This window comes from Aotus nancymaae, unplaced genomic scaffold (genome assembly GCF_030222135.1).
Source record: "Aotus nancymaae isolate 86718 unplaced genomic scaffold, 86718_ANA_hifiasm-v0.15.2.pri h1tg000067l, whole genome shotgun sequence".
NCBI lineage: Eukaryota > Metazoa > Chordata > Mammalia > Primates > Aotidae > Aotus > Aotus nancymaae.
In genome coordinates, this window is record NW_026988482.1 from 32,382,944 (window position 1) to 32,398,500 (window position 15,557).

General features: G+C 36.0%; 1 protein-coding gene across 39 annotated transcripts in view; it reads left to right on the forward strand.

Moving 5' to 3' along the window:
- SLMAP (sarcolemma associated protein) overlaps positions 1–15,557 on the forward strand; it is a 181,898-nt gene that overhangs the window by 104,928 nt on the left and 61,413 nt on the right. For 13 of the 39 annotated variants that reach the window (XM_064367245.1, XM_012462784.3, XM_064367257.1 and 10 more), the window contains 5 exons: positions 2,392–2,487; positions 2,749–2,820; positions 5,120–5,260; positions 6,702–6,839; positions 8,371–8,539. In XM_064367245.1, coding sequence (XP_064223315.1) covers positions 2,392–2,487; positions 2,749–2,820; positions 5,120–5,260; positions 6,702–6,839; positions 8,371–8,539 — 616 coding nt within the window. Of the gene's footprint in view, positions 1–2,391; positions 2,488–2,748; positions 2,821–5,119; positions 5,261–6,701; positions 6,840–8,370; positions 8,540–8,626; positions 8,678–9,159; positions 9,211–15,557 lie in introns of those variants that run through there. The other 26 variants (XM_064367241.1, XM_012462777.3, XM_064367249.1 and 23 more) reach the window with 4 other exon arrangements.

A 15,557-nucleotide genomic window follows, 5' to 3' on the forward strand; every position in this document is an offset into this window, starting at 1 on the left:
ACTCGGGAGGCAGAGGTTACAACGAACCAAGATCGCACCACTGCACTCCAGCCTGGATGACAGCGAGACTCTGTCTCAAAAGCAAAGAAAAGAAAAAGATAGAAAATGATATACCTGTACAAGGCTTACCGTGAATAGAGCTTGCAGGACTGGAAACTGCTCTGGATGAGTCAGTGAGTGCGTGGTAAGTGAATGTGAAGGCCTAAGACATTACTATACACTACTGTAGACTTTATAAACACTGTACATTTAGGGTACTTTAAATATATATTTAAAAAGTTTTTCAGGCAGGTGCGGTGGTGGTTCATGCTCAAAATTCCAGCACTTTGGAAGGCTGAGGTGGGATGATCACTAGAGACTAGGAGTTCAAGATCATACTGGGCAACATAAGAAGGCCCCATCTGTAAGAAAATAAATAAATAAATAAGATAATAATAATAAAAGTATTAGCTGAGGGCTGGGCGTGGTGGCTCACACCTGTAATACCAGCACTTTGGGAGGCCAAGGTGGGCGGATCACTTGAGGTCAGGAGTTCGAGACAAGCCTGGCCAACATGGTGAAACCCCGTCTCTACTAAAAATACAAAAATCAGCTGGAGGTGGTGGCACTGCCAGTAGTCCCAGCTACTCAGGAGGCAGAGATGAGAGAATTGCTTGAACCTGGGAGGTGGAGATTGCAGTGAGCCAAGATTGCGCCGTTGCACTCCAGCCTGGGTGACAGAGCGAGACTCCGTCTCAGAAAAAAATAAAATTACCTGGGCATGGTGGTGTGTACCTACAGTCCTAGCTATTCGGGGGACTGAGGCAGGAGGGATCACAAGCTCAGGAGTCTGAGATTACAGTGAGCCATTGGCATGCAGCTGCACTCCAGCCTGGGTGACAGAGCTAAACTCTTGTCTCAAAAAAAGAAAAAAAAAGTTTTTCTTTCTTCAATGATAAGCTAAACTTAGCTTACTATAAACTTTTTACTCCATATACTTTTAAGTTTTAAAATCTCTTTGACTTTTATATTCACACTTAGCTTAAAATAAACACATGGTACAGCTGTTCTGAAGTATTTTGTTTCTATTTTTAATTTATAAGCTTTTTATTATTAAAAATTTTTTAACTTGTTTTTACTTTTTAAACTTTGTTACAAATGAAGACATAAATACACACATTAGCCTAGGCAAACACAGTATCAAGATCCATCAGTATCACTGTCTTCCACCTCCACATCCTATCCCACTAAAAGGTCTTCAGGGGCAATAAGACACATGGAGCTGTCATCTCCTATGATAATAGTATCTTCTTCTGGATACCTCCTGAAGGACCTCTCTGAAGGTATTTTACAGTTAACCTTTTTTTCTTTTTAATATGCAGAAGGAATATACTCTATAATTAACAATAAAAAGTATAGTACATGCATAAACTAATAACAGTCATATATTACTATTATCAAGTATTATATACTATATATAATTATATGTGCTATACTTTTATATAACTGGCAGCACAGTAGGTTTGTTTACACCAGCATCTCCTCAAACACCTGAGTAACGCCACTTTGTGTTACAATGTTAGGATGGCTATGATGTCACTTAGTGATAGGAATTTTTCAGCTTCATTGTAATTTTATGGGACCACTGTGTATATGCAGTCTATAGTTGACTGAAATGTTGTTTTGTGGTACATGACTGTGTATGTATAGGTATATGTCTGTATACACACACTGTGTGTGTGTGTGTGTGTGTGTGTGTGTAAAATGCAAGCCTGAATTTTGTTAGCTTTTTCCATTGTAGGTTTTTTTGAAACTTGCTCTTCCAAATTATGAATAAAAAGAAAACAATAACAGATGACTTGTCTTCTGTTATGGGGGAAGTTGCAGTTAGAGAACTTCTAATAGCAGTACTTTCAGCCCAGCAAATGAAACTAAAATGGTGTGGCCCATATACATACAGTAGTCATTTGCTATCTGCAGGGGATATGTCCCCCAATAGATGCCTGAAATCACAGATAGTACCAAACCCTATATCTACTATATTTTTTCCTATATTTACACATACCTATAGGTTTAGCTTATAAATTAAGCATAGTAAGAAATTACCAATAATAAAATAGAACAATTATATCAGTATACTGTTGTGTAAATAAAAGTTATGTGAATGTCAGCGTTCTGTCTGTCTTTCTCAAAATATCTTGTACTGCACTATAACTGAAGCTGTGGAAAGGGAAACCAGAGATAAGCAGGGACTGTTGTATATTTTACAAAATACTATCAAGTTTCACATACTTCAAAATACATCAAGTGGGATGTAATATGAAAATATTTTAGAATGTGTTGAAAATTGATTACTTCTCAAAAGAATCATGATGAGTTTATCAGAATCTTTTTTGTGATTTATAACATTAGGAGGCCTTACATCGGGAACAAATGTTGGAACAGAAGTTAGCCACGCTTCAGCGGCTACTAGCCATCACCCAAGAGGCTTCAGATACTAGTTGGCAGGTATTCCAGTTGTTTTATATTTAAGAAACATTTAAACATAGTTTAATATTTCATACATGTTAAATAAACTAAAACGTTGTAGCAAACAAAAGCAAAGTTAATTCCTAACTAATGAACAAGTGTTGAAAATTTAGCATTTTACAGTGGATGCTGGTCAGTTTTATGCTTTTCTATCTTTTGTTGTCAGTAGCATCCTTTTTTTCTATACGTGTTACTTTGTGATTACTTGGGTTTTACTTACATTTCATTTTTCTTCAATAGGCTTTAATAGATGAAGATAGACTCTTATCACGGTTAGAAGTTATGGGAAACCAATTACAGGCATGCTCCAAAGTAGGTATTAATCTCAAATATATAAAATGAAATGCATAGTTTTTTATGTAACATCATTTCTTTAACTATCATTTTGAATATATGGTAAAAATTTTATACATTTCCACAATTCCTTCAAATCTTTTATCATGAGAAATGGCAGACATCCATGTAAATAGAAATAATTATGTAATGAATACCCATGTACAAGTCATGTACAAGTCTTTTTTCTATTGCAGTTAATATTTCTTGAAAAAACTACCTGATTTATCCTCTAGAATTTCCCTAAGTCTGCATTGTTATTTAAACATTCTTTTAGCTCCCCCCACCACTCCATAAATTAGTAGTTTGATCTAGTGATTTGATCTGATTTAGGTTCAATTTTTTTTTTTTTGTCAACAACACTTTATGGATGGTATTGTGTTCTTCCACCAAGAGAAAACATAATGTCTAGTTGTCTTTCTTTTTGAGATTTTATCGATCATTGACAGCCCCTGCCTAGATTCATTATTTCATCAAGGTTACAAAAATAGTGATATAATTCTATTATTCCTTCACTTATTTAGCTGGATTAATTCTATAAAGAGAAGTTTCCTTCCAGACACAGTGGCTCATGTCTGTAATCCCAGCACTTTGGGAGGCCAAGGCGGGTGGATCACTTGAGGTCAAGAGTTCAAAACCAGCCTGGCCAACTTGGTGAAACCCTGTCTCTACTAAAAATACAAAAATTAGCCAGATGTGATGGCATGTGCCTGTAATCCCAGCTACTCAGGAGGCTGAGACAGGAGAATTGCTTAAACCCTGGGGATGGAGGTTGCAGTGAGCCAAGATTGCACCACTGCACTCCAGCCTGGGCAACAGTCTTTTGAGACTCTGTTTCAAAGAAAAAACTATGGGGGGCAGTTTGAGACCAGTATGGGCAACATGGCAAAACCCAGTCTCTACCAAAAATTAAAGATGCTTAGGAGGGTGCTGCACCCCTATAATCCTAGCTACTGGGGAGGCTTACGGGGATCACTTGAGCCCAGGAGTTTGTGATTACAGTGAGTTGTGATTGCAGAACTGCACTCCAGCCTTGGTGACAAAGAGAGACCCTGTCTCTAAAGAAAAAAGGAAAACAATGGCCATTATTCTGAGTAACTCTGGCATCAAAAGCTAAATACCACATGTTATCATTTATAAGTGGAAGCTAAGCTATAGGTATGCAAAGACATACAGAGTAGTATAATGGACATTGGAGACTCAGAAGTTGGGAAAGTGAGAGGGGAGTAAGGGATGAAAAACTACCTATTGAATATAGGTATATTCAATACTAAAATCCCGGACATCACCGCTATATAATTCATCCATGTAACCAAAAACCACTTTTATCCCTAAAGCTACTGAAATAAAAAAATTTAAATAAAATGAGAAGTTTCCCCATATCAACCATGTGGTGACCCTGAGGTACGTTTTCTATGGGGAAAGCAAGATAAGTGATTTTCTCCCTTTTTTACTAGATTTAAAATAATGAATTGGTTCTTTTTCATCTACCAAAGACTGGCCATAAAATGTTTTCTCCCTCCACTTAGATTTAAACATATTTGATGTATTTAAATCTGATGCAGTTGTTTTTCTTGTTTTAGAGATAGGGTCTTGCTATGTTTTCCAGGCTGGTCTTGAACTCCTGGGCTCATGTAGTCCTCCCATCTTGGCTTCCCAAAGTGCTGGGATTACAGATGTGAGCCACTGCGGCCAGCCTATTTTTCTAATTGATGTTCAAATTATCTCATCTTTGGTCTATGTAAATGCCTTCAGATTGGCTCCTGAGTCCTTTTGATAGACAGAACCTTAGCTGACTTTGATAGCTTCCTGCTGTCATTTCAGAAAAGATGTTTCAGTCTAATTTTGTGCATTTCCTGTCCCAGACATGAAGTCTGCTTTTCCGCCATGGTACTCTTATTCCTTTTGTTTTAACAATTGTTTTAAAATGCTTGGTGCCTTTGAAGGTAATTGATTATTTTTGCCCACAAATATAAATATGGTGGCTTGCAGAAAATAGGACAAATGTAAGAGTAATTATTTTTGTATATTTTAGAGAAATTCTCAATTGCCTTTAACTTTTTTTCTATAGGAAGTGGAAATTAATATGTTTGTGAAGGCATAATTTACTTATAAAACTTTTAAATACATCTTTAGTTAATACAGGGCCAGCATCATTTGTGTTTGGAGGTACTTTAATATACAATTTAAAGTGTATCATAATGTGTTAATTTTTTTCAAACACTAAATGCTTTTAAAAAAATAACTTGTCTATAATTATAAATATTTTTTATTCTAGAATCAAACAGAAGATAGTTTACGAAAGGAACTTATAGCATTACAAGAGGATAAACATAACTATGAGACAACAGCCAAAGAGTCCCTGAGGCGGGTTCTTCAGGAGAAAATTGAAGTGGTTAGAAAACTTTCAGAAGTTGAGGTATTTCAATTTTAAAAAAATACTAAATAGTATTGTGAGTGTTTAAAAAAGTCTCAAGTGTTCCAGGACACTTTAAACTTGGGTATTATTAGATAGTTAGGAAATATTTTCTGTCTGTCAAATGGGAAGGAACAGTTATGCTGCTTTCATTAACAGGAATTCTCCACATAACCATGTAAGTTTTGGTACCTATGCCCTAGTCAATGGCTGAGGAAATAAAAGCGTAACCAGGAAATCTTATTGTTTGCATTCTGCTTAGGATTCACTCTCCATACAGCAGACCATGATATATGCCAGGAAATTGATTTTCTGTTACTTGGTTTTGCTTTGCTTCTATTTGAGGGTGGTCACTGTAAGGCCAAGCGCCTACACTACTTGTTCTTTTTCAATTCACCCTCCAGAGAGGAAAGTTTTGTCTTATATTTAGGAAGTTCAAAGGGGAAATGATCTCCAAGGTCCTTTCTAGGTCTTTAAGGAACAATCAAAATGTAATTTCCATTGCTTTGGGGAAAAAAAACTCTAATTCATAATACAGATCACTTCTTTGAACCACTGTAGAATTACCACAGAAATAATGTACTACTGGAATTAGTTAAAATACTCATCAGAAATTAAATGGTAAACATACTTTTCCATACTACAGGTATAATTTGTATTGCTACCCCATCCCACAGTGCCTGATTCACTGTCAACTGTCGTGTGATTAATTTGATATATCAAGAAAGAAAGTTGCTAGTTGTCTTTTAATTTTTTATTAAATTAGTTGCTGCATATTATTAAACTTGCTTTCAAGGATTGATAGGCTTAAAATAGTTTCACTGCTAAAAGCTATATCCATTGACCTTTCAAAAACGTAATTATAGGCTGGGCGCGACGGCTCACGCCTGTAATCCCAGCACTTTGGGAGGCTGAGGTAGGAGGATCACCTGAGGTTGGGACTTCGACAGCAGCCTGATCAACATGGAGAAACACGGACTCTACTAAAAATACAAAATTAGCCAGGCGTGGTAGTGCATGCCTGTAATCAATCCCAGCTACTCGGGAGGCTGAGGCAGGAGAATCGTTTGAACCCAGGAGGTGGGGGTTGTGGTGAGCTGAGATCGTGCCATTGCACTCCAACCTGGACAGCAAGAGCAAAACTCCATCTCAAAAAAAAAAAAAGTGATTATATAAAGGCAGCAAGCATCCTTTTCCTGCCCCTGCTCTCTCCACTTTTCTTTTTATTTGTTGTTAATTCTTAGTTATGTTTTCTGTTTTAGTGTATACCTGAAGTAAATTGACATTCTTAGGTTATTTAACTCAGTTTTATATAAAGTCCAGTGCAGATGTTGGTTTAGAATAGTCCATAGAATTATACTTTTTAAAAATTGAATTTAGAAGGAATTCTAAATAACAAATGTACATTTATTCTAATTAAATCACCTGTAAACTTGAATCGCAGCGAAGTCTGAGTAATACTGAAGATGAATGTACCCATCTGAAAGAGATGAATGAAAGGACTCAGGAAGAATTAAGAGAATTAGCCAATAAGTATAATGGAGCAGTTAATGAGATTAAAGATTTATCTGATAAATTAAAGGTATGTATTTACTCTGCCTGAAAGCATGTTAAGCTAATAATCCCTAACACACTGGATAGCTTAAGATTTGAGATATTGCTGAGTAGTTATTGATGTGAAAATTTGATAACAGTTAAAATTTGTAGCGGAAATAAGGTGTCTATATTCCATTTAGCCCAACCTCCATTATTATAGATAAATGAAAGCCTGTAAATGCTGACATAGTTCCTCTGGATGCATATGTAGCCAGTGCTTTACAATAGATATCTTTTAATATTTAAGAGGAAGTAGATGAGAATTGGCAAAACCTATGATATTCAGATGTTTTAAAACCTAAAACTACTTATCTTTAGGCCATCAAAAAGGCAGGGCCCCCTATTTAGTGCTGTACTGGAACAAGCCCAGAGAGAATCTGGGAATGATCTGCTCCCTTTTAGCTTTCAGGGATGCTGTTAACTCTGCTTTACTGCCATTCCCTCCATCTATGAGACATTTAGGATAAGGATAGATCAGATCATAGGGTAGTGATAGGGTAATGTCTGGTTGGTCCTTTGAAATCTTACAACTGAGAAAAAAAAAATGAAAAAAAAATATGACTTTTTCTGAAGATCCTTCTTGATTTAATTCAAACCATGGATTGAGTGCCTAGAAGATATGTGTTTGTTGAGAAGACCAGAGCATACCTCCGTTGGTCAGCCTATGATAGTTTTAAAGGTTGGTCTTATTAAAAGGAGATTGTCATAGTCCATTTGTGTTGCTATAAAGGAATAGCTGAGGCAGGGTAATTTATAAAGATAAGAGGTTTATTTGGCTCACACTTCTGCTGGGTGAAGCTTCAGGCTGCTTCTACTCATGGCAGAAGGCAAAGTGGAGCTGGCATGTGTCCATGGTGAGAGAGGAAGCAAGAGAGAGTGTCTGGGAGAAGTGCCAGGCTCTTTTGAACAACCAGCTCTCATGGGACTAATAGAGTGAAAATTCACTCATTACCATGAGGACAGCTCCAAGCCAAGAGGCATCTGATCCCAATAACCCAAACACCTTTCATAAACGCCACCTCCAACATTGAGGATCAGATTTCAACATAAGCCTTGGGGGACAAACATCCAAACTATAGACAGAGGTCTTTTTGAATAATGATTGTACTGTCATCTCTTTGGCTAAACAATTTTGTTTAAAATTTCAGAATGTTAATATTTTAGAACTTAAAAATGGAAATAATAGTAATTTTAGGGAAAAATCTCACTTCCTTCTTCAAAAGTATGATTTTTTTTTCCACATTGTCCCTTCACCTCTGTGTGTACTGAGCCTGCTTGCTTCCTCCCAAGTTTCTCTCTCCTGGGTGTTATAGAGGAATAACCCAATGCAGGTAATTTCTGACATCAAGCCTTTGTCTTTATAATCTTTACTGGTTTAGAAATGTCAGGTTTACAGATAATGTTCTGTAATATTGAACACTTTTCTTAGAAGTTTAAGTGAATAAAGGCATTCTTGGCTTAGGGCTCTTAAAACAACGTTAGGTTTATTAAATAACTGAATTTTCTTATTTCTCTAGGTAGCAGAGGGAAAACAAGAGGAAATCCAACAGAAAGGACAGGCTGAGAAAAAAGAATTACAACATAAAATAGATGAAATGGAAGAAAAAGAACAGGAGCTCCAGGCAAAAATAGAAGCTTTGCAAGCTGATAATGATTTCACCAATGAAAGGCTAACAGCTTTACAGGGTAAGTTAGCTAATCCAGAAATTGATTTTATTTTATTTTTTCTTTTTATCTATGAAATATCTTTTTTTTTTGGACTTTTATTTACAGTACGGTTAGAACATCTTCAGGAGAAAACTCTTAAAGAATGCAGCAGCTTAGGTAGGTGTTATCCAAATTTCTTTCTTAAACCTGAATTTTATCCTTAAACTTTTGACCTTGTTTACTGTCTCACACTGAATATTTTAAGGCGTGTTTTACATATTAGGTATGCAGTATCTGTACTCTTTTTAGAAAATTTTCTTTAAAAATATGCTTGATTGCCACCAGTGGGCATCATCGTTTTCCTTGAGATGAGTGAACTTTCTGCATCTGAGATTTCTACCTAGAGATATTTAAATAAGAAAAATATATGAACAGCAGGATCCTTTTTCTTTTAAGGTTCTTTGGAAGGCCACTAAGCAGTTATAGCCTTTCCCCAGAATTAATAGAAAATGGCAAATTGAATCCTTCTAGTAAAAATAAACATAAAATGTTCTCTACAGTCTTAATCTTAGAAATACAGAATGCCATGGTTACACTTGAGACCACATTTAAAGTAATACTTTCTTTGATCAGGCAATGATATACTGTCTTAATCCTAGGGATACAAGTTGATGACTTCTTACCTAAAATAAATGGGAGCACAGAAAAAGGTAGTGTAAAAAACTTAAATTTTTTTTATGATATCATTTTAGTAGTTAAGCAGGATAAATTGTTCAGGGTTTAAAGTGTTTGGAATGAAAAGCATGCTTTCACAGATCATTGAACCCCATCATTTAAAAATCAAGCTTTCCTTTATTTTGCAAGAGTTGATGCTATGATCTATTCTTAGATATCTCTTGTTCTATGCAAATTTCAATTACTCAAATAATAAGAAAATGATAAAGTTCAACTTTAGCAATATATAATATAGCTCTTTTCCCTCACTCTGTTTTTCAAAGAGCTGTGCTACTATTTTGTTTCATCAAGTTCTGCTTCCAGTGATACTTGACCCCCATTTAAAACATTCAAGTTTATTTAACAGCTTATTGAGCCCTTGGACGTGTCATAGAAACTGCTTTCTTTGTATTTTTCACTTTTTTTTTATTTTTTATTTTTATTTTCCCTACCCAAATCTCACTTTGAAAGAAACTGCTTTATCCATCTGTTTCACTGATCAAAGAGAACAGGGTCAGTTTTTTCTGCCACCAGAAAAATCTTTTATTAGTTGTTGGTTCTGTGACCCTTCGTTCAGGACAACATGGGTTCTCTCTTGCCAAAAACATATAGCCATTGGTTTTCCTGTCACTACATGGGGTACTTTTCACCTATTGACCTCTGTTATGCTTCAGTCTTGAAGATCCCTAGTCATCCTCCTCCTCTCCCCTTCCATCCAACATTAATTGAGCACTGTGTGCCAGACCCTGCACTAGGTGGTTGGAGTACAGTAGAAATAAGTCTTTTCTGTGTTTACCAATCTGCATGCCTATCATCTCAGTTTCCTACAGAAATTAATGGTAGATATCAGAGCTGATACTCAGAACTTGAATATTTTTTCCTTAGCCAGGCGTTGTGGCATGTGCTTGTAGTCTCAACTACCTGGAAGGCTGAAGTGGGAGGGTTAACTGAGCCCAGGAGGTTGAGGCTGCAGTGAGCTATAATTGTGCCACTGCACTCCAGCCTGGGTGACAGAGTGAGACCCTGTCTGAAAGAAAGAGAAAGAGACAGAGAGAGAAATATTTTTTCCATGTATTAGGGGATATCATAAGTTTTTGGACAGCAATCAAACTGTTAAAGTTAGGAGGTGGGTTTTTTGGTTCTGTTTGGTTGGTTTTTAATCAAGAACTGGCAGTATAGACTCAGGTGATTGTGTATATGTTAGCTGCAAGGTCAAAACCTCATGCTGCATATATAATGAATTTTGAAACTCTCAAGAAAAATGTTCATTAATCATTGGTGTTTGACTATTCTATGTATGTTGTGTAAAATGCATTGACTTTTTAAAATTCCAATTTGATGGAATTTCAGTTTGAGAATTTTTAAAGGTGTAGTTTATATTCATTGGGATCAAGCAGATAACGTGACCTCAGGAGTTCCAGAACAGCCTGGGCATCATGGCAAAACATTGTCTCTACAAGAAATACAAAAATAGCCATGCATGGTGGCACATGCCTGTAATCCCAGCTACTCAGGAAGCTGAGATGGGAGGATCACTTGAGCCCAGGAGGATGGGGCTGCCGTGAGCTGAGATCATGCCACTGCACCCCTGCCTGAGCGATGGGAGTAAGACTTTGTCTCAAAAAAAAAAATTCATGCCAGGTGCAGTGGCTCATGCCTATAATCCCAGCACTTTGTGAGGCTGAGGTGGGTGGATTACTTGAGGTCAGGAGTTTGAGACCACCAAGGTCTGGACAACTTGGTGAAACCCTGTCTCTATAAAAAATACAAAAATTAGCCAGGCGTGGTGGCGCACACCTGAAATCCCAGCTACTCAGGAGGCTGAGGTAGGAGAATCGCTAGAACCTGGGAGGCAGAGGTTGCAATCAGTGGGCCGAGATCGTGCCACTGTACTCCAACTTGAGCAACAGAGTGAAACTCTGTCTCAAAAAAAAAAAAAAAAAATCAATTGGTTATCACCCTCTTGATGTTATATTTATTAATAATGTTAGTATTAACCCAGGCTGAGAACCTTCTATTCATTCCTTTAGTTAAGAGAATCCTTTTATGTACATGGAACCATCTTTATACTATTTAGAGTTGTGAAATTATAGCTTCAATTTTTTTCCAGTTCCAGTTGATTTAGATGAGAATAATAGTAGACTGTTTTCATGTTGCATTAATATAATTATTAAAAGTCTCCTTGATTTTAAGAATAAATATTTTAGATATTTAAAGGTAACTCCTTGATATAATTATTTTTCCCTTATTTATGTGCTTGCTTTTTGGTGGTGATATATTGAGTAGTATGATAGTGACTGATAGAATATTTTAAAAGAAACTAAGTAATAAATTTCTGGACATACACCAAAACTTAGTTAAAAATGGACTTTGAAATAAGATAGTTCACGTAATTCCATTCTGAATCACTTGTAATATAATGATGAACAAATTAGCAAGTATCCCAATATTACCAATGTCCATACCCATATTATATAATTTTAACTAAATTACTATTTAAATAGTAGAGAGAGGGCCAACTATAGTTGTGAGAATATTTTTAAATATCTGAAGATGTTAAAATTAATAATAATTTCAGTAAATCACATTTTTAAAATTACTTAAATATAATGTAGCTACTAAAAGCCCAAGTTTTGTACTGTAAATTTTTTGTGTGTCTTAATCTAATAAGCATAATTTGAATATATCTTAGAGAGTAAAGGTCAGTGCTGTCTGAAATAAACATAAGGCTGGGTGTGGTGGCTCACACCTATAATCCCAGCCCTTTGGGAGACCAAGGTAGAAGGATTGCTTTTGTCTAGGAGTTCGACACCAGCCTGAGCAACATAGTGAGACCTCATCTGTATTAAAAAAAAAAAAAATTAGCCAGGCATAGTAGTGTGCGCCTGTAGTCCCAGCTCCTCAGGAGGCTAGTTGGGAGAATCACTTGAGCCGAGGAGGTCAAGGCTGCAATGAGTCATGGTCACACCACTGCACTCAGCCTGGGTGACAGAGTGAGACCCTGTCTCAAAAAAATAAAAAATAAATATAATGTGATCTACATACATAATTTAAAATTTTCTTCTGGGCAAAGTAGCTTGTGCCTGTAATCCCAGTGAGGGAGGATTTTTGTGCCCAGAAGCTCGAAACCAACCTGGGCAACATGGTGAGACACCATCTGTAAAAAGAAAAAAATAATAAAAAAAAATTAGTGAGGTGTTGTGGCATGTGCCTATAATCCTAGCACTTTGGGAGGCTAAGAAGGGAAGACTGCTTGAGGCCATGAGTTTGAGACCAGCCTTGGCAACATAGTGAGACCTGTGTCTCTACACACAATTTAAAAATTAGCCAAGCGTGGTGGTACACATCTGTAGTCCTAGATACTTGGGAGGCTGAGGAGGGAGGATCCCTTGAGCCCAGGAATTCAATTTTTAATACATGTATATGTGTGTGTGTGTGTGTGTGTGTGTATGTGTATATATATGTGTGTGTATACACACACACACACACACATAAAGGGGAGTTCATTAAGTATTAACTCATTACAGGGGAGTGCATTAAGTATTAATTTACATAATCACAAGTTCCCACATAGGCCATCTGCAGGCTGAAGAGCAAGGAAAGCCAGTCCAGGTTCCAAAACTGAAGAACTTGGAGTCCAGTGTTAGAGGACAGGAAGCATCCAGCATAGGAGAAAGATGTAGGCTGGGAGGTAGGCCAGTCTCTCTTTTAACATTTTTCTGCCTGCTTATATTCTATCGATACTGGCAGCTGATTAGATTGTGCTTACCCAGATTAAGGGTGGGTCTGCCTTTCCCAGCTCACTGACTCAAATGTTAATCTCCTTTGACACACCCTCACAGACACACCCAGGATTAATGCTTTGTATCCTTCAGTTCATTCAAGTTGACACTCAGTATTAACCATCACATACATTAAAAATATACAAAGCCGGGTGCAGTGGTACATGCCTGTTGTCCGAGTTACTTGAGAGGCTAAGGTGGGAGGATCCCGTGAGGCAAGGAGTTTGAGGCTATAGTGCACCATGGTCACACCTGTGAATAACTACGGCATTTGATCCTAGACAACATAGCAAGATCCCATCTCTATAATGTATATATAAACAAATAAAACAAATTCTAATGATATATTTTGTCTACAATATCCAAAATATATAAATATTAATAAATATTAAAAATTATTAATAGATTATTAATGAAATATTTTATACTACTTTTTGCTTACTAAGTCATTTAAATCATTGTACATTTATTTTATATTTAGGACATCTCAGTTAGAACTAGCCACATTTGAAGGGTTCAGTAACTACAGTGGCTAATGGCTATAGTATTGGACAGCACAGGTATATAAATAAAAATCCATAGGAAACTCATATGTATAAATAAAATGTATTTTAAGTAGAGTGGTTCTCTATCTTTTTGTATTAATCTTGGGTTTCATTTAAACCAGTTTAGTAAATATTTTAATATAGAGTTCAGATGAAAATGTGATTGTTAGCTTTGTAAGTAATGGTGGGCTGTCCCTCTTTAATAAATATCATCTTAAGTCCTTTGATGTTGGTCTGAAATATGTTTCAAATATGTTTTTTAAGGTCCTTCAGTTAAAATTTGGTTCCAAATGAGTTTATTCATCTAATATGATGATATAGTTTGAGTTTTGAAAGTGTTACCATAGCTAAAATAGGATGATGAAAAACAACTTTTTATTGAGTAGTTACTATTCTACTGAGGGCTCCTGTTGCTTTTCCTAGTTCCAGTTATCAAATTCTTATTTATTAGATTTCTTTTTTATTTCAAATTTCTGTTGCACTTAGTATTTTTTTTCTTTTTGAGACTATATTGTATCTCTGTATAGTATTCTAGGTATGTAATGCATTGGTCTCTCCAAAACACAAGTTTTATCAACCCTTTTCCCTCATGTTTTTGTCTTATACTGATGGTGATGTGATGATAGACAGGAGGCTCTGCTCACCATGTAACTACATAAAGCATAATGATAGATTTTAGTATAGAATTAAAGAAGATAACTAAAAGGAAGGATGTAAAGAGAGGTGAGGTGTGATCAGAGTAGGTGGTGTCTGCCTCTCATGCAAAGTTGGGACGATTGAGGAGTAACATGGCTTGAGATGGAGGAGAGGGGAAGGAGGCTTTTATAGGGAGAGTGGTGCCAACTCGTGTACCCTTTGACAGATTCTGGTGCTTTCACACTTTCCAGGTAGTCATCATGTCAGAATATGTTTTTAACACTTTAACTTCCAAAATCGATTTGGTAGTTTTGAAAGATATAAATACATGTTGATCGCTTCTTGACCTTTTGGCTAAGATCAAGTATAAATACATGTCGAAGGACATTATCCAGATTCAGAAGTAACTCTTTAAATCACAACAAATAAAGATTATTATAAGAAAATGGCTGAAACTTTTATTTAACTACTGTGTTAGATTTTTATTGTCTCCATCCATTTTTTTAAATGAAAAATAAATTCTGTTTGACTTGAGCAAGACTGTTTACCAAGCTCTTATTTTGAAATGGATAGACACTGATTTTGATTATTTGGGCAGAGATAAACAACTTAATTTTTTAATACTGTATGAGGTACAGATTAAGGTGACTCATAAGGGAAGACTGTGAAATGACTATGTAAAACTTAAAATATTACATCAGTTTCTTAAAATTTTTATGGTATTATGATATTTTTTTTTTTAAAGAAAGAAAGAAAAAGAATAAAGAAGAGGAGGAAAAAGGAAGAGAAAGAGAGAGAGAGAATGGGAGTATTGCTTTCTTGCCCAGGCTAGAATGCAGTTTAGTAATGGGTATTGAAAACCTCTTTTATACCAATAATTATACTTGATGTAAACAGGAAGGAATAAGGGAGGAAAATAACAAACGAGCAGCCAACCCATATTTCATTTAAACCTATGAAATGCTATGCAATTACTGAGGAGTGATTTACTTCCAATTATGTAGTCACTTATGGAATAGGTGTGAGGTGGTAATGTATGTTTTATGTATTTGAAGTGGAGAGTTCTATAAATGTTTATTAAGTTTACTTGTTCCGGGTCTGAGTTCAAGTCCTGGATGTCCTTGTTAATTTTCTGTCTCGTTGATCTATAAAATCGTTAGCTCTTCTTGTTACATTGATCCTTTTGCCATTATGTAATGTCCTTCTTTGCCTCTTTTGCTCTTTGTTACTTTAAAGTCTACTTTATCAGAGGCGAGAATTGTATCTCCTGCTTTTTATTTGTTTATTTTTACTCTCTGATTGGTTGATAAATCTTCCTCCTTCTCTTTGTTTTGAGTCTTTGTGTATCGTTGCATGTGAGATGGGTCTGGATGCAGCATA